Source organism: Motacilla alba, chromosome 10, assembly GCF_015832195.1.
Source record: "Motacilla alba alba isolate MOTALB_02 chromosome 10, Motacilla_alba_V1.0_pri, whole genome shotgun sequence".
Classification (NCBI taxonomy): Eukaryota; Metazoa; Chordata; class Aves; order Passeriformes; family Motacillidae; genus Motacilla; species Motacilla alba.
In genome coordinates, this window is record NC_052025.1 from 10639648 (window position 1) to 10666147 (window position 26500).

Here is a 26500-nt window from a genome sequence, read left to right on the forward strand (position 1 = left end):
CGCCGCCCCGCCGGCAGCGCCGCCCCGCCCGCCGTGCCCGCGGCGTCCCGGGACCGGCCGGCAGCGGCGGCCGCCAAGGACGGAAGAGGAAGTGGCGCCGCGCCGGGAGCCGGTGAAAGGCTCCGCGGGGGCGTGCGGAGCCCGAGCCCAGGGAGGCCCCTCCCCGAGCAGCCGGCGGAGGACGATGGGGCCGGCCGGGCCGCTGTGGGCCCCGCTGTGGGCCCTGCTGCTCCCGCTGGTAAGGACGCGGGGCCGCGCTGCCGTGCCGGCCGGGGCCGGGCGGCGCCACTCGGGCCGGCGCTGCCGGATGGCGCTGCCTGTCGCTTCTCTTCGCTGCCGGCCCAGGGGCTCCCTCCGCCCGCCTTCTCCCCCGGGCCCGGTCTCGGCAGCTCGCCGGCCGCGGCGGGCAGGGCCCGCGCAGCTCCCGTCTCCCGCGGCTGGGCCGGGCTGGGCTCCCGCTGCCCCCGAGCGTCTCGGGGTTGGGCTGGAGTGCGGCCCGGGGGGTTTGGGCCTCCTGGGCCAGCCTCGGGCGAGGCCTCTCGCTTCTCCCCACCGGGCCCGGCAGCTCAGCCCGGGCCAGCTCCGGTCACGCCTTGGGAGTTGAGATAACAAATCTCACGGGTGCCTTCGTGGATAAACATGCTGTTTAAATTTGGGTGCGGGGAAGGGGGAAGCTCCTAGTGTGTGTATGTGTCCTGAGTTTTGTCTCCTTCATCTTCAGTTTTGGTTTCGGTATGGCACACATTCTCAGCTTCTCCCTCTCCACAGGTGTACATTGCCGTGATCTGGCAGACCACCTTCTGCCAAATGGGGTAGTGAAATGGGGAAATCAGAAACCTCCATAATCTGCTTAGGCAGTATAAAGGACATGTATGCATTAAATGCTGTTCCACAAAATTGTTTTGCTGTTTGGTTGTTGGTTTGTTTTTGGTTTTTTTTTTTTGTACCTAATTTTAACAGAATTTATCTTGTTCTGGTAAGACAGGATGCAGAATACTTCTTTCCTGTGTAGGAAGTCACCATTGGATATGCTCAGCAACAGGTGTACAGCACAGTCTCTTAGTACCTTGAGAATGCCTGTGGGGGTAGTAACTTGTCTCCCTGGCTTTTCCTGAGTCCCACGTAGCTGTCACTGGCATGTTGGGGTTTTCTGAAGAGTGGCTTTGCCCTTTACCCCAATGGTTTGCTGCTGCTGACAAGGGAAGGGGCTTCTGCCCTCTTGTAAGACTCCAGGCCCTGTGTCCTGCCTCCTCCTTTGCTCTACAGATGCAGTTGCAGCAGTGGTGAGCATTGGACCAGGTCATTCTGCCTCAGGAGCAGTCTCTTGACATTACCAGCTTGGGGAGTTGGGTTTGAGGAAAGGTCACTGCTGCTCTCTGGACATGGGCTCCTGTCCTCCTGGGTTGCAGTGCCTGGAGGGAGGGAGAAGGGATGATTTGTGTGTGTCACACAGCTACTAGCAGAACAACAAAATGACAGTTGTTCTGTTCGTGGCTATTTTTCCCCCTGCCTTTTTATGTTTCTGTGGGTTTTATGTTGTCACTTGCTACATACAGACTACCTTCTCCCTAGTCTGTACCTTTGAGTTTCTGTATATCTTATCTAGGTACTATTTGTGATGGATGTTGTAAACATAGGCTTGGTTTGGGCTCTGTGTCTCCTGGTTCATCTGATTTCCTGGGTTCTGTGTGGTGGAGTTACTGGTACACTCCAAAGCTCAGCAGTCAGCCCAAGCTTATATCCCTGCAGTGACAGGGACACCTTTGGAAAATTAGGGATTAAGAGACAGAATGAGACTTCTCCTCTATCAGAGATAAGGAATTACACAACAAAAATTTAAAGGTGATAGGGGAAGGAAATATGATGAGAGAATTGCCTGTCAGAAATAGGAAGAAATTTGTTTGGAGGTGAGGGGCTATTGGGAATTGTCAATCTGAAGGCAAAGGAAATGGTGATGCCCCTTAAAGTAAGGACAGATGTCATGCCTCTTCTCCATGGGAATGCTTTTATGCCAGAGCAAATCAGCCTAGGGGAGCAGGTTAATCTGTTCAAGAGATGTTTTTGTGATCACACATTTAATCTTGTTCTTAAGTAACAAAATAGAAAATGTGCTTGGTGAGAAATGTGTGTGTACTGAGAGTAGGATTTGTTCAGTGGCACAGCTGACTGCAAGGCCACCTACCCAAACCTAGCCCTTGTCTGTTGTGAAAGGATACTGAAGCCATTAGAAAGTAACAGGACTTTAGCTGGATGCAAGAGGATTTCCCTGGAGATGTTCCAAGTGAGGCATATAATGTAGTGTTTCTTTTAATTTTTAACTTCTAAATGCTGTCTCTGGAGCTCAGCAATGAATAGGTGTGGCTGCACGTCACGCTCAGGTCCTGCCTCCCTCCACCTCATGAGGATGAATTGTGTGCCCTGATTAATCCCCAGAGAAGGGAAGCTTGCCAAACTAAACATGCATATCATGTAAGCGAGTAATCACTCCTTCTAGGTAGATTTATCTTTTGAAGCATTAACACTTGGATTTCCTGGAACCCAGAAAACACTTATTATTCTGTTTGGTGAAGCAGAAAGAGCTTTTAATGGATGTAAACCTCTGAGGTTTGCACCTGTTAGAAGTCTTTACTGCTTTTAATTCACCATTAGCTTGTACTTCTAGGTGAATGCATTTAAGAGGGCAGCTTGATCATTTTTGTGCTGATCATAAATCATGGACCAATTAATTTCAGCTGGCAGCTGAAGAACTGTTGTGTGTTAAACAGTTAATGTGCTCAGGCCCTTTGACACAGTTCTCCCAGCAGATGTTCATGCGCTGGGGCCAATATAATGGATTCCTCTGAAGAAGGTTTTTTGCTATTCAAACCAGGCAGACATAAACCTCTGAAACAATATCGTCACATGCTTTTATTTTCTCTCCAGTTCTCCCTTGCTGCAGAATACAGATCTTCTAGCTTGAGGAGAAATGCCTCTCTAGCGCTGTTAATGCTTACCATTGTGGATCTAATTGTTTGGGCTTCTCCCCATACCCATGCCTACTTGTAGCTTAGTATGTTAGTGGTTTTTTTATATAAATCTGAAATTTACAGCAGGATTTTTAAATTTTCTTTTTACTCTGATGATGCTTCTTGCTATTGAGGTGAGTTTTGAGACAAACAGTTGAAATAAGAACATCTTCCAGTTTTTTTACGCGTATACTTCTTTGAGATGCAAATGATGTTTATTTCTTTTCACTGCTTTATAGCTGTAGCTGCATCTAATCTTTAGTCTGTTCATTTATCCACTTGGATACCTGACCTTTATTTATGCTTGGGGAAAAGTATGCATTCCTAACATTATCACAAGTTTTAAAATTCAGCTATATTTGTAAATAAAGGAACCATATTGTGGGAGGGGCTCTAATCTTAAGAAACACCAGTATTTCCTTGACTACACAAATTCTTCTTAAGGTACACTATGGTCTCTTTGTGTTTACAGCTACTTGACAAAAAATACTTGAGGAGTTGTCATATGATACATATATATATGTATATATATGTAGTATGTATAATCCCCTACTTTTATTAGTAGGGAAAACTCTAGAGTCTGTGAGGAAGGAAGACTCTAGAACTTCATCTCTTCTCCATGTACTCTTCTAATTGCTTTCCATGTAAAATTTTACACTTTTTGGAAGGCACAAGATAGAGAATCTGAAGTCATTTGATTTGGTTTCTTGCTGGTATTCTGCTTGGTGACATGAACTGCACATGTCATAAATACATAAATACTGTATTTGCAAAGAGGATAAGCAGCTTTATACGGTAACTAGGTTCTTAGTAGATTTCTAACCTGCTCTCAAGCTCCCCATTTCTCATGGAATCAGTTATTATGTAAAATAATGACTTCAATAAATTCCTTTTCTCCTAACAGGTCTCTTCATAAGCTTTTTAGAAGAATGTTTGCATAACTGATATTCTGAACTTGGTGTAACTCGGAGCACTGCGATCTCTTGCAGGTAGCTGCTGATGAGGGGATCCTGCACGCCTCTGGAAGTGGAGTGCCTCCAGTAACTAAGGATTACTGCATCATTTACAACTCCAATTGGCTATCTCTTCCAAAAACCTTGGACAATGCTGTAAGTAGCTTGTAGTCATACTCTCTAAGAAAACTGGAATGCAGTATGAATTTGAGTCAACTATAAATGGTCTTCAAAATTTTGAGTTAAATGCATTAAATAGGTGCTACACTGAATATTTGCTGTTTTGCTTCATGTTGTCCCCTTCCCCCCAAATCACCCAAAAAAAATCTATAGTGAGCACTTCTATCCTTGAAAGAGTTGGCTTCTAGAGTTTATAAAGGGAATACTCTCTCTGTGCTTAGAACCAGTTTTTGTATTTATGTGTTTATTTATTTGTTTATGTATTCATTTTATCATGTTAATTTTTTTCACTTCAGATGTTATCCTTATGTCTTGAGTTCTGTATTTGGGAGTTCAAGTTCTGTTTATTTGTTTACAAAAATTTGTAAACTTCTGAAACTTTCATATTGGCTCATCAGTTTGATGTACTGTTTAATTGTCTTGAAAACAGATGATTTTTCTGTGTAATTAGTTTCTTATATTTAAATTACAATACCAACTACTGTGAAATTGCACTTAGAAATAGCCAGATTATTTCAGCTCTATGCTGCTCTAAATGTTCCTCACTATTGCAGGCTGCAGAAACAGCTGCTGTGATTTTATATTCCTGAATTATTCTTTTCTGTTACACCTCTTCCTGGCAAATCTCCAGTTAAAGAGCATAGTAATGTAGTCATCTGGATTAATTTGTTTGTAATAGCAAATTTCCTACATTAGTCACATTCCTTTTCTCCCTCTTCTCTGCAGACTTTCAGGACTCTGGAAAACCTGACTTCTACAGTCCTCTGCAGTTCAGCTGAAGTTCCTTCTGGCTTAATGAAAGACAAAGCAGTTGTAGTGATGAGAGGAAACTGCACTTTCTTGGAGAAAGCAAGAATTGCACAAAGTTTGGGTGCTAAAATGCTTTTGATTGCTAGTAAATCTAGGCTGGTAAGTTACAACAACCAGGTTTTTTTCTGTACTGAAATAGTTTCTTGTCTGTTTGGTCCCATGCAGTGTTGTGCAGGGTAAACTGAGAGAAGCCCCAAAAGCAGGGGACCATGACCACGTTGGAATTCCAGCACAAGTCATTTACCATCCCCACAGAGCTGTGCTGGTGGGGCTGTGCAATGCTGGCTTAAATCAGCTCAAAGGAGCTACAGAGCTGGATTTTTAAATGTTCTTGTATCTTCAAACATGTTTCTGAATGCAAATACTTGTCTTTATCATTCCTTAATTTTAGTGCATTCTGAACTCCATGTAAACTTAGGTGATAGTGTTTTAGACATGTGTGATAAAAATAAGCTAGGGAAATGTAATCCAAAACTGCAAATCAAAAAAGGTCTTGTGAGATCTCATTGCTTTTTTGTTCTCCATTGCAGCTGCAAAGTGTATGTACAAATATGTACAGTTCATGAATTTGTGTGGTTGTCACCAAAAGTTCATCTTGTTTTAGAAGTGTAGAAATTAAAACCAGTTTTGATTATCCCTTGTAATACTATAAAAACACAACAGCAGTATGAATCCAGATGTGTTGGTATTATCACCTGGTTTGATTTAAGTACATCTATCTTTTTTAATCTTTTGCAAAAGATTAAAAATGAGCTTTTTGGTTTTTACCTTCCTACAAATATACTGAAATTGAAAGAGTAATCTGCTTTCAGGTATCTAACCCAGTTTGTAAATAGGCTCAACATACTTACCCCTTACACTTTCTCTTTTAGTCTGCTATTTCAGATAACAAGACTGATTTTGAAGATGTGACTCTTCCAATTGCTCTTATAAGATATAATGACATAGTAGATATGCAGCTGGTAAGTAACAGAACTTCAGCATGTTATGGTTGTATAAACTTAGGTATTTGAACAAATAGATTATTTTCAGGTCAGGTCTGGATGTCTGCCTGATTTGAATGTGCTTAGGTACTGCTTTCATTCCTAAGAGTGGATGGACATTTAGTTGTGAAAGTACTGGTCTTCTTACAGGAAAGAATGGTTGGTTGATTGATTGATTAGAACACTGGGAATGGGAAACACAATACCTGACTGGAGATGGGGAACCTCAAAAGTTTCCTGTTGAACAAGATAAGCTGTCTTCCAGTAGAGTTGGATACAGCTGCAGGTGCCTGACACACATGAAGAGCTGTAGCCTGAGAGGGCTGTTCTTGAGTGCAGAAGCTACAACAGCTGAGCCTGTAGCTGCTGGCACCAGAGCTTTCAGGCAAGCAGCACCTGGGCAGGTTGGATCTTGAGGAAAGACTGAGAGTTTTTTGCCTTTGCCAGATGATGAGCTCCCTCTGTATAATGTGACAGCATTAGCTAAAGAGTGGTTGGGCAGCGTAGTTTGAGTTCCTGCTGGTGAATTGATGTGAGATGCCAAATGTCTGTTATTAAAATATGACAGTTGTGCTATCTCCTACACTTGATAGGCAGGGGAGTTTGTTTTGGGAGTAGTTGGAGTTTCTTTTCCTTGGCATGTAATATTAGGGTAACAAAACATTGCACAGGGCTTTAAGGAAAACAGTGTGTTTTCATCAGTGTGGCTTTTTCTGTTGTTATTATATTGCCGGTTTGGGTTTTTTATTTAGCGGTGAATAGTTTTGCTAAGCAGGAGTTGTGTTGCACATGTTTTTCTGGGGGTAGCAGAGGCTAGCACTGTGTAGTCTTAGCTTCTTGAGTTGAATTTGTGAGTTCACTTCACCATTTCTGCTCTTAATCTTCAGAGCTGCCGTGGGAGGTTGTCTTAGGTAAGTATGCCAACTGAAACTGCCTGGATTGGTAGGACTTAGGTTGTTTACTGTCGTTATTTCAGGTAGATACTTGCTGAGCACTGCCATGACTGAAGGTTTGTGCTGTCTTCTGCCACAGCCTTGATAAGTACTTTAGTAGGGTTCAGGTTGTCCTCTGTCTTCAGATTTGTTTCTTCAGTCAGCTAAGTGTTGTTTGCTTGCTTGAGTGATTTTAGGGTGCCCTACTAACATGAAAGGGAACTAGGGCAAGTTAGGTCTGGATCTTCTCTGCACTTCTTTATTGCCCAGTTATGCTTGGAGTGGTGTGATATGGAAACACTTCTGTACAGCTGGAGTAACTCACCAAAGCACCTCTGCTGTACATTGGTGTGCCAGGTGATGTCTCATACTACTGCTGAATCAAATAATTCATTTTTGTCTTAGAATGAGACTGCCTTTATAAAAGTAGTGAGGAACACAGCTTAGACTACAAGTGATCTTTTCTGGTTCTGCACTTTTTTGCCAAAGCCTTCTGTCATCTCACTGGGAGCTGTTGTTTTGAATGATATGCACTGCTTGGAATCCAGCAGCCATTGTACACTTCCAACTACAGGTGCATTTCTTGTTTGACTCTCTTTAAAGCTTCCAGCATCCTTGTTTTATTTAGAAGAGAGAGACAGCACCAGTCTGAGGGAAGTAGTTTGTGTAAGCATCCTTCTTTGACAAGTAAATAATCTCTGTTAGCCTTCACCATTAGAACCAAGTCTGTTAAGAGTTTTGATAGCAATAGCAGAGTGTTACAAAGCTTTTAGTCAGTGGACAGCTCTCTTGCAGATTTGTTACCTGATGCAGTCTGTTTCATTCTAGTGCTCCCTGTGGTGGAAGTTGAGACTTAAGAAGTTTTTAGTGAAGAGAGGAACAATAGGAGCAAAAGGAAACAATTGCTCTGGATTCTAATATGAATTGTACTTTGTAAGATTTATGAAACTTCAAGGAAAAACTGGATTAAGATCTGTTGGAACTGTATACTAAAAATATATAAGCCTCTTAGGGGTTTTGGGTTTTTTTTGGTTCTTGTTGGTGTGTGTTTGGGGTTTTGTGTGTATGTGGTTTGTTTTTTTGTTTGCTTTGTTTGTTTTTTTACATAGAGGATGCTGTAATTTGAATAGGGTTTTTTTCCCTTTAATGTTATGTTCCACTTCATACAACTACAGTGTTTCACTAGAATTTAATTTTATTCCTTGTTTTCTGAACTTCCATAACTTCAGGCAAAAAGAATGATTCTGACTTCTTTAGCCTGCAGAAAGGTTATTATCTGTAATTAGAAAATTTAGACGTTGCAATGATTCAGCTTTCTTCATCTGTGGCCACTGTATTCCATTCTACCACTGGCCTTCCCGTTCAGTCTTTCTAGTGCCAGTTTGATCTTTCTGAAGCCAAACCTGTCTGGCATGTTCCTCTCTCTCTTGCTTTTATCTTGCATGCAGACTGTAAACAAATCTGGGGTTTTTTTCTGCATCTCTGAAGTCTGTTCTCACTGCACAATTATTTTAGATGTCTGGACTTTGCAACAGCAAACGTGTCTTCCCTACTACTTTACATTTCCTGTCAAATTATCCTTTCTTTGTTTTTTAAATCTTACCTTTCAGTCAAATGCAAGCACCTTGGTTTTGCTTTCAAGATTTTTGTACAATTCAGTACCAGTTACATCTCAGTGTTCTCTCCCATTTTCTTTTGTGTACTTCAGCTGATTGTTTTTTTTCCTTAGGTCTTAAATTTTTAAAATAGTGTGAAACTGCTTTTTTTTTTTTCATTTGAATCCATCTCAACACATGTTTGTGTTAAACTATTGGTAAATAACTTTCTGCCACCTTGAGCTGCCACTGTGTTCTGTCTGAAGCCTCATGTCAGTCTCTGAACTGAGTTTAGTGGGTTTGAGAGCTAGAGGAAGATCTGCTGGTACCTCAGTGGAGCTGTGAGTTGTATTTCAAGGTGATTGAGTTAGATGTGCTTTCCTGCAGAGCAGATGTCTTCGATAGCACTTGGTGTGTTTTAGGGAGGCACTTGGGCTAGAGGCACAACTTCTCAAAAGTGTGGAAAGAATGCAAAGAGGCACCATTTTCTCTTGTGGTATCACTGTATTTGCACAGGAGTAGTAATAGATTTGTTTCCAAACCTGACCATCCTGAAAGAGAGCATGGGAAGCATTGCTTCTTAGCAAACATATGACACATCTTGTGCAGTGAGTTGAAAACTTCCTCTCAGCATTGTGTAGATTAAGAGCAGGAAATCATGATGTACATCTTGTTGGAAAATAAGCAGTACAATTTCTTTGTTCCCCTTATGAACCAACATATATGTTATATTTCAGGTACTTGGAAATGAAGTTAATGTGACTCTGTATTCACCACCTTTGCCAGAGTTTGACTACAGTATGGTTGTCATCTTCCTAATTGCTGTGTTTACAGTGGCACTGGGAGGCTACTGGAGTGGAGTGGCAGAACTGTAAGTTGGTTAAATGGAACTGCTTAAATTACATGGACTGCAAAGCTTGTGAAAACTGTCACTATGAGCAGTGAGAAATTATTTTCTTTTAGGTTGGTAGTTAAAAAATTAGAAGACGCAAGTGCAATTAGGTGCTTTGTCATTAAATGTTTGAGCACTGTAACCTCTGAAAAATCACCAGAGATCTTTGGGGAACCTCAAGCACAGATTGTAAAAGTTCCTGAGGGATAATGCAGCTCTTGGGAGGAGGCATGAGTTAACATTTTGACAAATTACCAAACACTCTGTAACTAGCTTATGATTCTCCAATATCCACAGTAGAAATTAGGTGTTTTAGTTACTCCTTTCAAGTGCAGTGATTCAGGAGGTAAATACAGTGTCTGCATTGGTAGGATCTGTACAGCTGCTCCATCCCAGCTGGCTGTGCAGCACTCCTGTCACTAGGAGCAATGGGAAGCACAATTTGGTTGTTTGGCTGGCTCCAGATAAAGTCCAGCCTGGCTTATCTGCTTCAGCTTGTTGTCTTATCTGGTGGAGCAGCAGAGCCAGGGCAGCAGCAGCTCTAGGACTGGGCAAGGACAAGGAGGCAGCAGCAGTTCCTGTGGAGGGAAGAGGGAGTGACAGTGCACGGTGTGCCAAAGGCAGAGGAAACAAGGGGTACTGGGGCTTTCTGCACTGTCCTTGAGGGGTGTGCAGCTTTAAGTGATGCACAGAATTGTTACTAGTCTGGGGTTAAACTGGCTGTAGCTGGCCTTTGAGAGCATAGCATTATTCTGCAGTATTTCTTGGGTGGCTGTGTGTGCTAAATGGGCCAGTGTGTGTTGCTACCTTCAGGGTCTCAGTGGTGTTCTGGTGCTTTGCTCCCCAGCACAACAAGGAGAGGATTGTATGTGATAACAACAGCTTCCTTTTTCCCACAGTTATGCAAATTAGCTATTTTAAAGAGATTAAAGAAGTAGCAGGAGGAGAGCTGTGTATGTTTCTTTTTTTAAAGGTTGGATCTGATTATGCTTCTTTTTCACCTGCAGTGCTGCAGGGTGTGGCTGCACTGAATGCTAAAATAACAAAATGTGGTGCTGTCTCCCATATTAAAAATACCTAGCTGTAATTTATTAAACTAGTTAAAGTGCTCTTTCATAAATCTAGGGCGAGCTTTTTTTTTAAAAAAAAAAAGCTGCTTATTCAAAGCATGTCTTCTGAGAAGGTGATTAATCTAACAAGGTGCCTTGCTCCTGTGGGTTACTCTCTTTTGAAGGTAGCTGTTTCAGTGCTGAATTCAGCGTTTGGCAGGTAGGTCCTGGGATTCCTCAGGAACATGCTATCTGATGGGCAGTTTGCACTAGGTCTGTACTAAAGAGTAGAAGGGCTCTCTGCTCAAAGAACAAACACAGCAATTTAAGTCTCCTTCTTTTGCATGGTGAGGTATAAATATGGAGTATGTATGCACAGGAATCTTACTCCCAGTGAAAAATCCCCATTTATACCACCTCTCTTTCACTTACTCTGTAATTATGAGGTGTAAGAGTAAAAGAACTAGTACTTAGCATGTACTACTAACCCATTCTCTAACATGAATGGGTTTTGCAGACACTTAATGTCTAGATGAAGTTTTAAGAGTGTGCAATACCCATGGTTTTGATTAATTGTATACCTATTATCAGATTGTCTACATTTAGCCCAATAAATTTTCTAATCAGAGGTGATGCACTAATGGAGCTCAGTGTGTGCATCTTGAAAAGCAGTTTAAGAGTGTAGTACTACTTCACATGGACCGGGGTTTTGGTTGGGGATGCTCCCTTAAAGTTGGCAATTACCACACCATTGGAAAGGAGTGCAGTTAATCTTTTCCTTGTGATCTGTGCTAGATTGGAAGTGCTTATCTTCATTAAAAAGTGGAGAGAAATTCAAACAATAACCATACCATTTCCTGTGGGTTTAATGATAATATGAAGGATTAAACTGAAAACTTGTCAATCTAAATGTTCTGTAACATCAATTTTGGTCTTAGTAAAACATTTTCATAATCTGTCATCTGAGGTGTTTGTTGTTTTCTTGAAACAGTGAGACTCTGAAAGCAGTAGCAAGTCCTGGGGAGAGAGAAACCCGATGGAAAAAGGAAGAAAATGTTACTTTCACCCCTGTAACAGTTATCTTGTTTGTTGTCATCTGTTGTGTCATGCTGGTCTTACTTTATTTCTTCTACAAATGGTTAGGTAAGAAGCAATGAAAAATCTCATTTGACTTACTTTTGTACATGATATTATGAAGTGTTTAAGTCTAAAAAGCTATATTTCTAAACTAAAATGAATATAACTTTTTAAATTATTGTCTCCATGCATGAGTTGAGAGTTGAAAGAATGCAGTTGCTACTTAAAGGAGAGGTTTCTTCAGCTGTCTTACAAAGACTGCCTTGGCAGTGCTTGTTCTGAATGAAATCATGTGTAAGAGAGGTGACTAATGATGAGCAATGAGCAAAAAAAATATATGATTTATGTCAACATTCTTGGGAGGATGGCAGTGACAACCTAGTAGTGTTTAGAGTTTTCTTGATGGGAGCATTTTTTGCTAGTTGGGGTTTGGTGTTTGGTTTTAGTTTTTTAGTGAGGGTCTGGCTAGAAAGCAATTCCGACACCTCTGAGTCAAGTTTTTGCTTGATGAGAACTTTGTCATGGCAGAGACTCAGAATTCAGCATTTTCTATACTCAGCTTACTGTCGTCTCCAATGACTTTTGAGCACTGCTCTAACTATTAACAGTTTATATCATAGAATCATAGAATCCTCAAGGTTGAGAGAGATATTCAAGATCATCCAGTCCAACTGTCTACTCAGTACTGTCACTGTAACCCTTAAACCACATCAGCCAGTGCCAGTCCAGGCACCTCTTGAACACCAAATATCAAATGTATGTTGTTTATTTGCTGCTTTCTATTTTTTGGCACTGATTCCTGTCTTCATTGTTTTGATTTAGTTTATGTTATAATATCAGTCTTCTGCCTGGCATCTGCGATGAGTCTGTACAACTGTCTTGCAGCATTAATAGGAGAAATCCCATTTGGGCAGTGCAGGTATTGTGCACCTTTCACTTATTAAAAACAACAGGTTTCCTCTGGGTATTTTCTGGTTGCTACTCAAGGCAACATGAAAATACAAGAACGGTTTGACAAATTGTTTCCTGTATGGTTTTAGTCTGTGGGATAGTTACAAAAGAAAATTACAAGCTGCTTTAATAAATATTAAAGGTATCTGTAGCATAATCAACAGTTAAAATAGTTGTAGATTTGCTGCATTACCTTTATTTGAAAGCATTCTGTAATAAAATTTGAAAGGCTCTGGTTGGCTGTCTGAGCTTGGTTTTACAAATTCTGGTCGTTCTGTCATGTGTGCTTATTCTGTTCATCAAGGAAGTCTGTAAGGGGAGGGTCCTGCACATTTGACCCTGTTTGGAGCAAGTACTGTGCTACAGGCAGCAGAGGAGTTGGGTTGAGAGCACCTTGTCAGCTTAAGGATGTGTGATAGCACAGGCATGTGTCTTGGCTGTTGCAGGCTTTCTCTTTTACTTTAATTATTTTCTTTTAGGATTACATGTTTCAACAAAACCATTGAAGTGAGGCTTATTTTTCTTGCTATATTCTGCATAGCAGCAGCTGTTGTCTGGGCAGTATTTCGAAATGAAGATAGGTAAGTGGTGCATTCTGTCTTAAGAGTAAGGTGAATAATTGGTGTTAATGAACTTCCCAGCATACAGCTAATCCTGGAGCACAGCATCCTTCTAAACTCCAGTGCCAATTTCAAAAAAATCATGAAAGTATTTTGAAGCTTAACAAGCATGGGAGTAATAGAGAACAAAGCAATGCAAATGAGCTATGTGGTAATTTGAAGTTATAAAAAACTATGAAGATGAGGAAGAACTAGCTTGATTGCTAATGATTGCCACAGAAGAAAAGAGGTGCAGAATAGCATAGGGAATAGCTCTGCTCAGCAGTAGCTACAACATCCCTGTGTTATCAACACTGTTTCCAGCACAAATCCAAACCATAGCCCTTACCAGCTGTTGTGAAGAGAATGAACTCTATGCCAGCCATTACCAGCACAAAGAGTTGCCTGTTTATGATCAGAGGCTGGTATAAATTGACCATCTTGAAACTAGGACTTTTGTGGTTTTGGTAGCAGTAATTCTGAAAAACTAATTTCTGAGAAATTTTCCTTGCTATTTCCAGAAAAAGCTAGATTCCAGCAGCAATTTGAACAACCTGTAAAAATGTTTTGGGTTTATTTTTTTCAGGTGGGCTTGGATTTTGCAAGATATTTTGGGAGTTGCTTTCTGCCTAAACTTCATTAAAACACTGAAAATGCCCAACTTCAAGGTACTGTAAGTTGCTTACCTTAAGATAATATTCTACTGCAATGAATCTGCAAGTTTACTGTCAGGAAGTAGGTTTCCAATATGCAAGAAATATATATTAAAAACCATAATTTGTACTACTTTTAATAATTATTAAAAGAAACTAATCCTGTTCTAAATGTTATGCCAGATTAAAACACATGGTACTGCAATGGTACCAGAATCTAGCTGTGTGATACTTCAAAACCCACAGTAATATTTTCTTCTCTTTTTTTTTTTTCGCCAGTCCTGTGTAATACTTCTAGGCCTCCTCCTTCTATATGATGTGTTTTTTGTCTTCATAACACCATTTATCACAAAGGTATGTCTGTGGATTTACTGTAAGGACAAAAATGTTTGGTCATTGGGAGAATATTTTTGTTTGACAGGTCAGTGTGTGCAGTGTTCTCAAGGTGGAAAAGCTGATTTCCATTTTTCCCATGTAAGACAACAGTGGCCTAAATTTTTATGGCAATCACATGGTCAAAAATAAACCATCCTCACTTAGTGTGAGGGATAGTGTGATCATAAGAAATTACTGCCCTCCAGTTTTTGTCCTTCTTTAGCTTTATACAATCATTTATTGGAATATGCTCTAGTACTTCCTGCAGTGATCACTTGCAGCGTGGTATGAGCTGTGTGCAAGTGTTAAGCTGCTTTTATTTTGAAGCAGAAAGCTCATGGCAGAAAAAGCTGACACGTTTTTATCTAAAATTCTAGCTACATCTAGTAGACTTGTTGTTTGGGGTTTTTTAACATTATTTTGAGCTGGACTACATGTTTTTTATTGTCAAACAATGCAGTATAATACTGTACAATACCCAAGCATTCCCTTTGATATTCAGGATTTTTCCAATCCTGAATCGTAAGTGGAGATACCAGCAGTTTTTGTAAATGTAGTAGGAAAGTTCTGGTTCATTAAACCACTAACTTCTGAAAAATAACTTTAATTTCAGAATGGGGCAAGTATAATGGTTGAAGTTGCAGCGGGTCCTTTTGGAAACAGTGAAAAGGTATGAACAGTCATTGTAATACGTGCAGCATTAAAGTACTGACTCTGTGTAGCTAATTCATAGTGTGCTTTTCAGCATAACTTTCTCACAAAATATAGCCAGCTTCTGCTGTTTTCTTATAAGTATTAAATGCCTGTTGACTTGGGTTTGATCCTAGAGTGATGGAAACTTGGTGGAAGTCCCTACTGAACGCTCAGCTCCCCATGAGAAAGTAAGGATTGTATTTCAGATACTGGATTTTTAAATTATTTCCTCTGAAAAGACTGTTCTTTTGGGGAAAACCTTACTGTCCAAATTTCTCTTTAGGGCCTGGATATCATTGATCAGTATTCTATAGTTAGGTTATTAATCCAGATTTGTTATTCCTGTTACATGGTTAAATACTGTTTTAACTTTTTTTTTGTGTGTGTGCCTATTATTTGTAAATCTGAAATTCCAGCTTACCAGTTGCCTTAAGCTTTATCTACTTTCTATGTTGGTTTCTGGTTTTTACTTCAGGTTCTACCTATTTTGAAGTCTGCATTAACGATAAATTAATTATATTTAAACTGTTTATTAATTCAAGCAACCAAAAATATCCAGAACACCAGAATGCTTTAGATGAGATTTATGTGGCTTCTGAAATAATGTTTTCCAGTTACCCGTGGTTATTAGAGTGCCTAGACTTGAACACTCCGCGTCGACACTCTGTGACTTGCCCTTTTCATTGTTGGGTTTTGGAGACATTATTGTCCCAGGTGAGCAAATGTTTTTGGTAACTAACTTATGAATAAATATTTTGGGTTTTATTCTTAGCTGACTTGCAGAGTTTATTCACAGGGTAATTACTGAATCAAGTGCAGCAGTTTGCCTTGATCAGTCAGTGCAGAATACAACAAAAGCCATAGTAGAAGAAAGCTCACTATGTTATAGAATAATTAAATAGTGAAAGGTTTTTTATTTTCTGTTGTACTGGATTGAGTAAATGCAAGTCCTGTAGGTAAATCCAGTTGTCAGTGTTAACTAAATGTCATTAAAATGTCACAGAAAGCAAATATTCTGTGACTTTGTAGGATTTTCCTATTCTAGACTATGTAATTATAGGTGGGGTAATATAAAATGTTTTGCCAAGTTTTTCTATCTTTCTTAGAAGAACTGAATTTAGCCATAATTGGAGTCTCGAGCAAATTACTTTATTTGAGAATGTGCAGGCAAAATTACTGAATGTGAAGAGTAAGCGTTAGAATCCTATTGAAGAAATTAAAAATAGGTTGTTACAAGTCTGTTTTAGAAAGCTGAAAATAGCACAATGTAATTAGGATGCTTGAAAACCCCAAACCTCTAATTCTAAGCTTGCTTGGCTCATATTTCCATTATGGTTTTTTCTACATTTACGGTAGGATTTCTTAGACTGGTTCTTGCCTTTACAGAAAAAATATTGGTAGAAGATAAAATATCATAATGGGAAGTTTTACTATAAATTTTTTTATGCTGATTTCATTTGGAAAATTGGTGAGAAAAAAAATCATGACTAAACATTTCATTAATCATTTTCCTTTTAAATTTTTTTTTCCCTTCAAGGGCTTCTGGTTGCCTATTGTCGAAGATTTGATGTTCAAACAAGATCATCTTCTATATACTACATTTCCTGCACAATAGGTAAATTGTGATATTTCAGCATGGTTGATCTTCATAGTAGCTTTTTTTAAATGGCAGATCTAGATGGTTTTCTTCAGGTAAGGTTCAATGTTGTCAAGAATCTCTGTAGAAACTCTTTTTAGTGTGCCTACTTGTACTTAAGGTGATTATTCTTTATGGCAATGAGTTGCTTTGAGAAATCTTGCAAATGTAGAGCAGCCTGTTGTGTCTCTTCTTCAGTTACATTAACAAGGAAAATACTGCTTAAAAAGAAATGTTCTTACTAAATGATTGTAATCTAATCTAAAAATTCTCCTGTTCTTGATTGTGTATGTATGAATGTCTTCTTATAGCTTATGCTGTTGGCATGGTGCTGACTTTCGTCGTTCTGGCACTGATGAAGATGGGGCAGCCTGCCCTTCTCTATCTTGTACCATGTACACTCATCACGAGCTCCCTCGTTGCCTGGAGGCGCAAAGAGATGAAGAAGTTTTGGAAAGGAAGCAGTTACCAGGTAGGCTTTGAGTATTCTGTTAATTCCTTTGAGTATATGCTTCTCTGACAACTTGGTGATAGATCACCTGCAACCCAGTTTTTGCAAGTTTTCCTGTGATCTTCTGGAACTAATAAGGAAATGTAGTCTTTACTCTTAGAAAATCATAGTCTAGTGGTTGACATGGCAGAACAAAGCTCAAGGGAGATGAAGTAGCTGGTTCAGTACTCAAGGAGGAAAAGTAATTTGTTCTATTTACTTTGAAATGTTTTCTTGTATTTTAACATTCCCCATGTATCATCTTGTTTTGGTATAACGAGTCACTGAACTAAGTGTGCAGACTCCAAACTGCACTAGTTCTGTATTAGAGACAGTTCCAAAAAAATTGGTGATCAACTAGAACTTTAGAAACTTTCCATGCATCACTGATGGCCTACATTATCAGGATTGTATGGAGCATTCAGGAACAAAATAGCTGGGTTGTGTAACTGTTTCTGTCCCAGCACACACTGTGGGCACACTGCCTTGGATATTCTGTATTACCCCCTTGGTTATGTCTAACACTACCCAGGAATTGCAGTTCTTAAAATCTCACCTGTTGACATGAGCACGTTTTCCCTGATGTGACTTGCTCTGGTAACTGGGTGTGCCAGTAACCCTTGTGAGCTGGCATTTATCATCAGACAGAGCAGTCTCAAGATTATTCTGTGTTTTGCTTGAGACCTAAGTTCATTGTTTGAATTTACCATCACCTATATCTAGGGCATGTTGAACTTGGAGCTTGGATAGTCTGTTCTGGGAAAAGGTGGGTGTCAAGTTCATGGTGGATAGAAGCAGCTCCTGATTTTTCAGGATTGGAAAGTTTAAGTGGATCAGTGGAAGTCAAGAGTAATTCTTGTAAAACTGCAGGCACCAGCTCCTATAGTATTACCAGCAAAATGCTACCTTTTGTTGATCTAATACACTACACCTGCTTCAGCTGGAGCTTGGTTTAGGTGTGAAATTACTCAGATTTTCAGCTTTAACTAAATACCCCGTCTTTTTGTTTACAAAATCAACTCCTTTCATAGGTCTAGTGAATAGAAATGTTCCTCTGTAAGTCAGAATGAATTTGGTTTACTGTGCATTTATGTATAAATTGGTGACTGTTTGCTCTTCTAAAATAAACAAAGTCACATTTATGAGGCCCAGTAACTCTGGGTTTGTTGTGGGGAAAACACTTTGCAATTTATTATCCTCACTTGAGTTCTGAGTAAGATTGGCCTAAGTAAATTTGGCAGGTCTCCTTAGCGACAAAAATCTCTTGCACTTCTCATAGCAAAACTCATACTTGAAAGAATTATGTTGCCATAGTAGTTATTTCATGTCCTGGTTTCTTGAAGGACAACTGGTTTCTTGAAGGATTAAAACAACTCTGAACTTCAGCTTGTTTTGAGTTAGATGACTTCATTTCTAGCACAATTTAAAATGTTGATTTCAACCCCCCACTCCACCATCCCTGAGTTAGACTTGTCTGTAACTGAGCCTGCAGTTGAGCTCTGTGTAACTTTACTAACTTCTATTTTTCTATAACTTTCTGAAGAATATTTTTATATTAATTTTTTGTTCTTGGAGAGTGTTATTCAAGTGTCACTCTTGAAAAGCTGCAGGGTTGATCTTTCTCATATGTTGTCCTTCTTATCTAAAACTGTATTTTGAACTGTCCTTACTGAACTTACAAACATGCAAAAAAATCCAAGCAAACAAACAAAACCCCACATAGCTCCAGGATTGAAATCTCCAGCTTTTAGTGCTCACTTTGAGGAGGAAAGATATGGAAAGGTGTCAGAAGACAATCTTTTTGCTCCAACAGTGATTGAAGCTCGGGTAGAGCTGCTCTTTTGACAAGGGTGGCCAGATTTTTGTAGAGGTTTGCTTTGCCTTCATGGCAACAGAAAAACCTTGCAGAGTTGTTAGGGCCAAGTGTCTTAAGAATAGGGGTAGAAAAGCATGTAGAGTGCATCAGGTGACTAAACTTCATAATAATAGTCCATTAGTTACCTTTTTGGAATTTGGGGTTTTTCTGATTTTTTTGTTGGTTTTGTTGTATACGATTTTAATAATGGAATGAATTTTATTTAGGTATCGGACTCCTCCAGGACGCCTTTGCTACAAGGTGTGATTATGGCCTTCTTTTAATGCAACTTTATTAATAGTCTTACAGTTTCTTTTTTCTTCTTTTTCCCCTTCTGCTTCCTCTTTTCAGTCTTTTTTGCATCTACCTCTTAATTTTGTATAAATTACTTGGTAGAAGAGGGCAGAACTGAAGACAAGATACAAATCTGTATTCCCACTTAGGTCTTCTGAGGTTTTTCCTTTTTAAAGGAGTGCAGGAAAACGTAATATTAAGTAGCAATGAAGCTGTGATTCCTAAGCCTGAAGGCAGGCTTTGTATGCTTCTCTACTCTACAGCTTCCCAAACCCTAGGACTGTCCTCAGATATTTGCAGTTGGTGTTAGTGCCTCTCCTGTTACGTATATTGCAGTCCTTCACCTGATTTTTCTGTGTCACGGCGTAGATGTGAAAACCTGCTTAGTGCTAAACAACAATTTTGCTGTCTTGTGTTACAACGCTGAGCATTATAAATTTGCCTTTAGTAATCATGTCTGCAGCCCTTGTGTCATCCTCCTGCTCCACAGTGTCCTTCTTGCTGTCCTGTCTGCACTGCTTGCCCTGGGCAGGGGAGCAGGGGCTGGGACAGGCTCTCGTGGCCTCCCTGCCGCAGCCCGTCCGGACTGCAGCGAGCTTTGACCTTTCTTGGCAGCAGCTCCTGACTGCTAACACTGATGGCGTTTATTTTTGCTGTCCATACAGCTTGCAGAGAGCAGTGCAACCTTTCAAATTTCAGCTTCTTGTGGAATTATAGTTGCTGAAGTTATACATCTGTTTATAAAGCGTAGGGTGTCTGCTCTGAAGACAGTTTGAGATGGTGAATTCTGCCCAACTGTGCCTTAAATTCTCAAATAAAAAGTACTTTTCTCATTAGCTCCTTTCTTCTAAGAAAGAGTACTCGAACAATTTAAGTCTCATTAGAAAGCCTTAATAATAAAGAAATTAGATATAAGCCAAAGATGATATTAGGAAGTGGGAGGGGTTGAGTGCAAATTAAAAGCAGATGGCCAGACTATTTTTATAACTTAGAATTCTTCTGTCCTGCTGTGCACACTCAAGTTCTTGGATAGGTTTGTTAAAATCACTTTTTTAGTTTCTACTATATACGTGTGACAAATACTTGACTCCCCAAGATAGCTCTGAGGTCCCATAATTCATAGCTGAGGTAATTTCTGTTTCTGCATAATGATGCAGTCTTAAATTCTAGTTATGCTCAGTGTGGCTCTTTCATGATGTAGTCTAGAGCTGTAAAGAGTTGCTGCACAGAAAACATTTTAACTATTCACTGAAGTGCAGAGATTTCTTGGAAGAGCAATGTATTTACTTTCCTGCCATCTAACTGGCAGTATTGCTGCTGTGAAGTGTAAAATAAAGGTTTATCTAGGTTTCTGGATTACTTACACTCCTCTTGGATGCCTTCATGATAAATTAATTTCATACTTATTTTCCAGTTATTGTTTTAATTTTAGAATACTGGCTTTTGTATCCGTGCAATTGATGAAATAATTTTAGCAAAAACATGCAAAATCCAGTGGCCTAAGGCAATTTTGAAGCCTTCTACATGGAGTAGTCTTGAAACTTGTTGGAGTTTGTCAGTTTGAAGTATTTAGCACTTCTTATCTCTCTTTGAAGTAATAAATCAACAGATTTGTCACTGGCATGTTATACAGCATGCACCTGCTATTTAGTAAGTTTTATAATCACATTTTTAGATACTTGCAAATTCATCCTAACTGGGAGTTGTTAAGAATTCCATGAATGCAACATTATTGCCATGAATCTTGCAAGCAACTGTGTGCATAGGTACTGTGTGCTCTTACTGGGAGAGATTTGTGCTGCCATTTCTAGTTTGGCTCTGTGAAAGTGGTTTTTGGTGGGGGAGGGGGGTGAGTTTGCTGGTTTTAGTTTTTAATGATTCACATGTTAGTAGATAGGTTAAACAAAAATGGTTTTGTTGCAAAGCTTAACACCTCCCCCTTAAAAACTGAGAAGTTCAGATGTGAGAGCAAAGCTTTTAAGTCTCCTCCACTTCAGAGATGTTCATGAGCTCTCCACAATGTACAGATTGCTTTGCCTCGTACTTAGCTTAAAACAGCAGCTTTGCCCAGGATTGTAGCCAGCTGCCTTCATCTTGCAGCTGCTTATTGTAAAGACTCCTGCAGCTTCTGCTGAGGCTTTGAGGGAGGTGCTGTCCTGAGAGCACCCACAGTGGAGATATGTGCGTGGACAAAGCTGCTTAAAAACAAAAACCTTGTACTTTTAGAGAGGCACCTGTTATCCCCAGCTTGTGGTTGTGGGCTGTCCTGTGTGGAGGAAAGATTAAAAGTGGGGTGGGGTGAGACTTTAGCCTTGAAACATTTATATAAAAGCACCCCCCCCCCAACACCCTTAGAGGTATTTGGTTTTAAGTTAACTTCAAAATCTGATTATTAAGTGGAGACTCAAAAATTTAAATACAGGTGCTATCTCCAGCATTTGTACAAAAAAAAGAACATTTTTTACTGCTTAGTGTTGTAGGGTTACCAGAAGAATCTTTAACTTTGGAATACACTAAATTATTGCAAGTACTTTTAACTCTTATTTCTAGAAGCATCTTGTCAATTGCATAGGAAAGGACTGTACAAAAATGCTTAGCAAAATTACTCTCTCTATGCCAGCCACTGGATGATCCTCCCTAGGCTGAAGGAAGATACATGGCATGACTTGATGTAATGTGGTACTGTGGGGGGAGGTTGTTCTTGTTTTATCCTGGAAATGAATACTTTAATCCTCATTCAAAGGGATGGTTTGAGTTCTGTAATTGTAGGGAGTGTTTTGATTTTGGTGACTTTTGATGTGGATTTTTGGTCAGTGTAGAGGAAAATTCTGGATATACTGAAATAAATGCAAGATTGTCATTAGCACAAGAGCTGGGCATTCACTGCTGGACTGAGTGTGTGCTGCAGCTCTAACTCAGTCCTTAAGTCGATTGGCAAGACTAGTGCCTGCCTCAGTTCTGACTGTCATGATTCTGGAACATGAAAGGAGGGTTGTGAAAGACGTTTTCTGGTCTTAAATGGATATTGTGGCCACTGGGCTCTCCTAAACCTCACCCAAACCCCCCTGACTTGTTTTTTGGAACTGTCATCTCGGTTTACTGCACAGCATGCTGGTGTGGCTGGGCTGTGAAACAGCTTGTTTAAGCAAAAGTGCTTTTGATAAGGTATGTTTGTGTACTTTCAATGAAACAATTCTGGTGGCATAACAGAAGGAATGGCACAGAGCTGGATCATAACTAGAGGAGAAAAGTTAATGGAACAAGTCTTTTTACACTGTACATAGAATTATACCATAAGTGTGTACAACACAGCAGTCTCTGAGCCTGGCTTTGTCCTGGTAAGGATTCTGAGCAGGTGCTAATAAGACAGGAAAATAATTGTGTGGAAATCTGCCCACCTTAGATCAGAACCCACACAGTGAGCAGCTGTTGCACAGAAAGACAGGCAGGATATGCCACTATGGAAGAACATAAGTAGGGTTTTCTACCTCTTGATGCTTAAAACATTATCCCTTGTCCTAATAATCCTGCCACTCTGGGCCTATGAGCTCCTTGGCACATTTTGTTTTTTCAGCTTTAGTTATTTTACTGCTGTGTCTTCTGTCTCTGGCTGTCGGCTACCCAAACTGTCCAGTTCTTGGCCCCTTGTTAATGATGCTCAATTCTGAAGCCCTCAAACTGATGGTCTCAGTTTGTCACACTAACAAATGTGTCTATTACCTCTGTCACTCATTCAATGCCTTGTCCCAGGAGAAAAACCAGAACCTTCATTGCCTCCAGCAGTACAGCAGTGGATAGGGAAACAGGCTGCTTTTTAGTCAGGACAACTACAAATTTGTTTTGAGTTATTCAGGCAATCCAGTCAGTTACATCAATGCCAAATAGAGTCAGTCTATATAATAATCTAGTTTGGATTCTCTCCTGATGCAGGACTTTAGTTCCATTTCTTTTATCCTTTCTAAAATAAAAGGAAAATTTACAAAGAAATGTGACCACTACAGTTAGTTTTGACTAAGTGTAATATAGGTAGCCTTTACAGCCATGAAAAGAGAAAGTTAATCTTTGCTGTTCAAGCTACTGCTTGAATTAAATTCTGTAAATGTCAGGTAAGATCCCAGAGTCTACTTCAGTTTTGCAAGCCATATCTTTGAAAAACTTGCTGGTTTAAACCCCAGTTGTTTTTTTTGTTCTCTGTATTTAATAATTGAGATACTTCTGACTCACAAGTTTATTTTCTTGTAGAGGACTCAGGTCCTTGGCTGGAGACTCGTTTTGTAGTGGAAAGCATTAGCTAATACAGCTTTGATTATTTGGCTTAAATACTTTTCTGATCTATAGAGGACCTCCTAAATGTATGCTGCTAAAATGTACTCTAACACGTGTTTAATTATATTTCTCTTAGCTAACAAATACTTTTGATCAATGGGGTAAAGCAGTATTTCTTTATAAAGAGCCATCTCTTTTCCTTTTTTTTTTTTTCTTATTTAGATGATGGAACACCTGGATTACACAGGAAATGAAGAAAGCACAGCATCAGCCACTGAACAGCCTGGAGGACAATAATATGCGGGATATCCTGATTTTAAAAAGCATTTGAATTTTTGACAGCTGAATTACAGTAAATTTGGAAACTTTACAATAGAGTGTTTCCCACTCTGTGTAAAAGGGTTTTTTACTCCTGCACCTATATTTTTATGGAAAATACTGTTGGTAACATAAAAGTAATCAAAATAGAGTTGCATTTTTACAGCCAAACCATAGCTAGTAAAACCGTGCCTTATTTCAATTTAAATAAAAAGATATTTTCTATGCAATTTTCCAACTGTGTTTCTATACAATATATTTTTATAAAAGTTGCTTGCCCATATCATCTTAAGTGAAATGTTCTTCTGAAGTTTTGATTAAGGCTAGTTAGGTTTCTTTGAAAAAAAACCCCTTCATATGTTTTCTTTCCAGATTTGGAATGCAAAGTTGGATAGTAATGTAACTATAGCAACTGAAGAATGAAACTATGGTTCCATTACTACAAGTAATTCAATAATCAAGTGTGTATGTTGATGTACATTGTGAGCCATAAAATAAATAACAGGGCAAATTGAGTGTGGGGTTGTGAACTCTTCCTCCCCACTCCCCTCATTGTATCACTGGCTTATGCCTTAATTGTGAAAATTGTTCAGCTTTGATGCAAGTCTTTGGGTTATATACATTGCCAAACATTTAAAAATAATAAAAGAGGGGAGGTACTTACACATAATCCTGAATACTTCTGTGCAGCTCCTGGAATAGTTGACAGACAAGATGGTGTGGAAGGCAAGAGGTTTTTTGCTCAGAAAGTGCTATTTTAAGGGATGGGATAAAATGTTAACACTGGCCTGGTTCTCTCACCTGTTGAGAGTTGGGGTGTATTTGTGGTCTTCATTTAGCTGTGGATCAGTTCAGAGGGATAGAGGAAAACAGGACAGATTTTTTATTTTATTTTTTTTTACCTTTTGCATCTGCACCGTATTTTTTTTGAAGTATTTTTGAAAAGTCTTTGCAATTGATAGACAAAACAGGTTTGAATAGTGCTAGTAGTAGTACTTGTGTTAGCTAAGGCAAATGCATGTGTTTAACTTGTTTAATCTTAATTTGTTTTTGCTTTTAAAGACTTGGAAAAAGGATAAGTTGTTTAAATCATTAGTTTGCATTTAGAAGAGTTTGAGTTTGTTTGACACCTGGTCTTTTTTCAGGAAACTGCAAATTGAGGGGGATTAGGCATAGAAAATTTGTATAGCTGTAATGCTAACACTTGACACCAAAGAAAACTGGAGAAGGCAACAAGGGGAGACCACTGAGTTCACTTAGTGCTAATGTCAGGTAGTTGTTAAAACATTTTTCCTATTCTTTAAATGAATGTCATTCCTATAGCAAGTACAAGTTCAAGAACCCTGGAGAAAACAACTGAGTAAGCACATGCTGGGATGGCAATGGAGGCTTTCCTGCAGTGCCTCGTGCAAGTGCCTCCTTTGCTTGAAGGTCACCTCTAGACATTTCTAGTCAGTTTGGGGCATGTCTGCTCAGGAAAATTTACCCTGATTAAATCTAGTTTTGCTAGATTTATTTTGGAAGTGTGCTAATTAAGACAATTGAAAATCTGTACTGGCAGTTAACGAAGGCTTACTGCAAATTCACGTAATTTATATCAAGTTTAAACTTTTGTTTGCAAGAGTCAGGAGCAGACAAACGACAGCCTGGATATCAGTTGTTGCCATTCACACAGATTGAGCGTGGTGCCAGTTGATACGGGTAAGATAACTCACCTTGTTTGCAGCTTCCCTAAGAAAACAGAATTACAAACAGTTTTTGTATGTTAGGAGTTCCCCCCCTTGACTCGAGCTTGAACTGACAGCCTCAGAATATACAGTGGTCATCTTCTGTTTTATTTAACTGGCATTTCATAATAAATTAAAGCATACCTCAGTGTTTTAATAGCAGACTGAAAATGTGTCTTCTGATGTGTTATGCTCTTTGACAAGCCCAGTATCTGCCAAAGTTCAGTGGTTTTGAAGAAGTTTCTGGAAATTCCTGAAGCAGATAAAGAAGTCATAACTCATTCAAAATCATGTACAATTGAAAGCCCTCAGAAGCTTCACAAACCTATATAAGATGACTTCTTTGTCTCTTTGAAATCTTCCACATGGAGGATTTATTAAATTTTCAGCTATAAGTGACAACGGAATTAGTATAAATAAAAAGACCTTTGGCAACATAAGTGTATTCAGCAGCTGGCTGTGGAAGCTCTGTCTTGTTCTGTGCCTAATAATACTCCATGCCTGATCATGCCTGAGGTTTCACACATGTGTTGCCATTTAGTGGGAAGTAAACTAACTTTTTTTTTCTTTCAAATGCTTAGGTGCTTTGTTTACAAAAATTATGAATGGAGTTTAAAATTTTATATAAATAGTAGGTTAGTATTGACTACTGAAATGAGGTTTTTATAAGTTCAATAGAACTGATTGCAACACTTCTAGCAATTTTGAATGTTTTTAATATTACATTTGGTTGAGCTAAACACTGTTAAAAGCCTTGTTAGTCATACTTTAATAGAAAAATCTTACTACCTTTTCATTGTATGTTTACTGACAACAGCCCCCTTCCTTATGACTCTTAAGTTATCACCTTAAAAATGTTATTAATAAATGTTACTTGGAAAAAAATAGTTGAGTAATTGCTTTGTTCTAACTCATCCTTTCCCTGCTATGAATGTTCATGGCAAAACAATTAACACTTCATAATACCAAGTTAAAAAATCCATAATGCACCCCCATGAAAATTTGTAGTTGCAGTTTTTCTCGATGCATCAAAGTTATGATTCCACTTGTAAGTACCTGTGTGATGGGTTTGGTAAATTGCTTTTCTCTATTTTTTCCCCTGGGATGAAGAGGGAGGAACTGAAATGAATTGAGCTACATCAGTTTTCCTGGTGTGACTCAGGAAAT

The 26500-nt window shown here is 39.3% G+C and overlaps 1 protein-coding gene across 4 annotated transcripts; it reads left to right on the top strand.

Annotated features, from left to right (window-relative positions):
• SPPL2A (signal peptide peptidase like 2A) lies at nucleotides 1-26218 on the top strand. 4 transcript variants are annotated; one of them, XM_038146822.1, is made up of 17 exons: nucleotides 1-238; nucleotides 3995-4114; nucleotides 4865-5047; nucleotides 5821-5910; nucleotides 9196-9329; nucleotides 11391-11542; nucleotides 12299-12395; nucleotides 12907-13008; nucleotides 13613-13694; nucleotides 13959-14033; nucleotides 14668-14724; nucleotides 14882-14935; nucleotides 15362-15461; nucleotides 16285-16362; nucleotides 16695-16855; nucleotides 18956-18989; nucleotides 23511-26208. In XM_038146822.1, the coding sequence occupies exons 1-17, from the start codon at nucleotides 185-187 to the stop codon at nucleotides 23540-23542; spliced, it is 1605 nt and encodes a 534-aa protein (XP_038002750.1). In that variant the 5' UTR covers nucleotides 1-184; the 3' UTR covers nucleotides 23543-26208. The 4 variants fall into 4 exon arrangements, with proteins under 4 accessions (XP_038002750.1, XP_038002753.1, XP_038002749.1 ...); XM_038146825.1 differs by lacking the exon at nucleotides 14882-14935; XM_038146821.1 differs by lacking the exon at nucleotides 18956-18989 and having other exon boundaries at nucleotides 2-238; nucleotides 23511-26218.
• The last annotated feature ends 282 nt before the right edge of the window (nucleotides 26219-26500 follow it).

Bases quoted from the DNA above. Each gene is read 5' to 3' on its own strand.
- SPPL2A (XM_038146821.1), top strand. From the start codon at position 185: ATGGGGCCGGCCGGGCCGCTGTGGGCCCCGCTGTGGGCCCTGCTGCTC. The intron at 5,911-9,195 runs GTAAGTAACAGA...GTTATATTTCAG, and splicing joins ACATAGTAGATATGCAGCTG to GTACTTGGAAATGAAGTTAA. The intron at 14,034-14,667 runs GTATGTCTGTGG...CTTTAATTTCAG, and splicing joins TAACACCATTTATCACAAAG to AATGGGGCAAGTATAATGGT.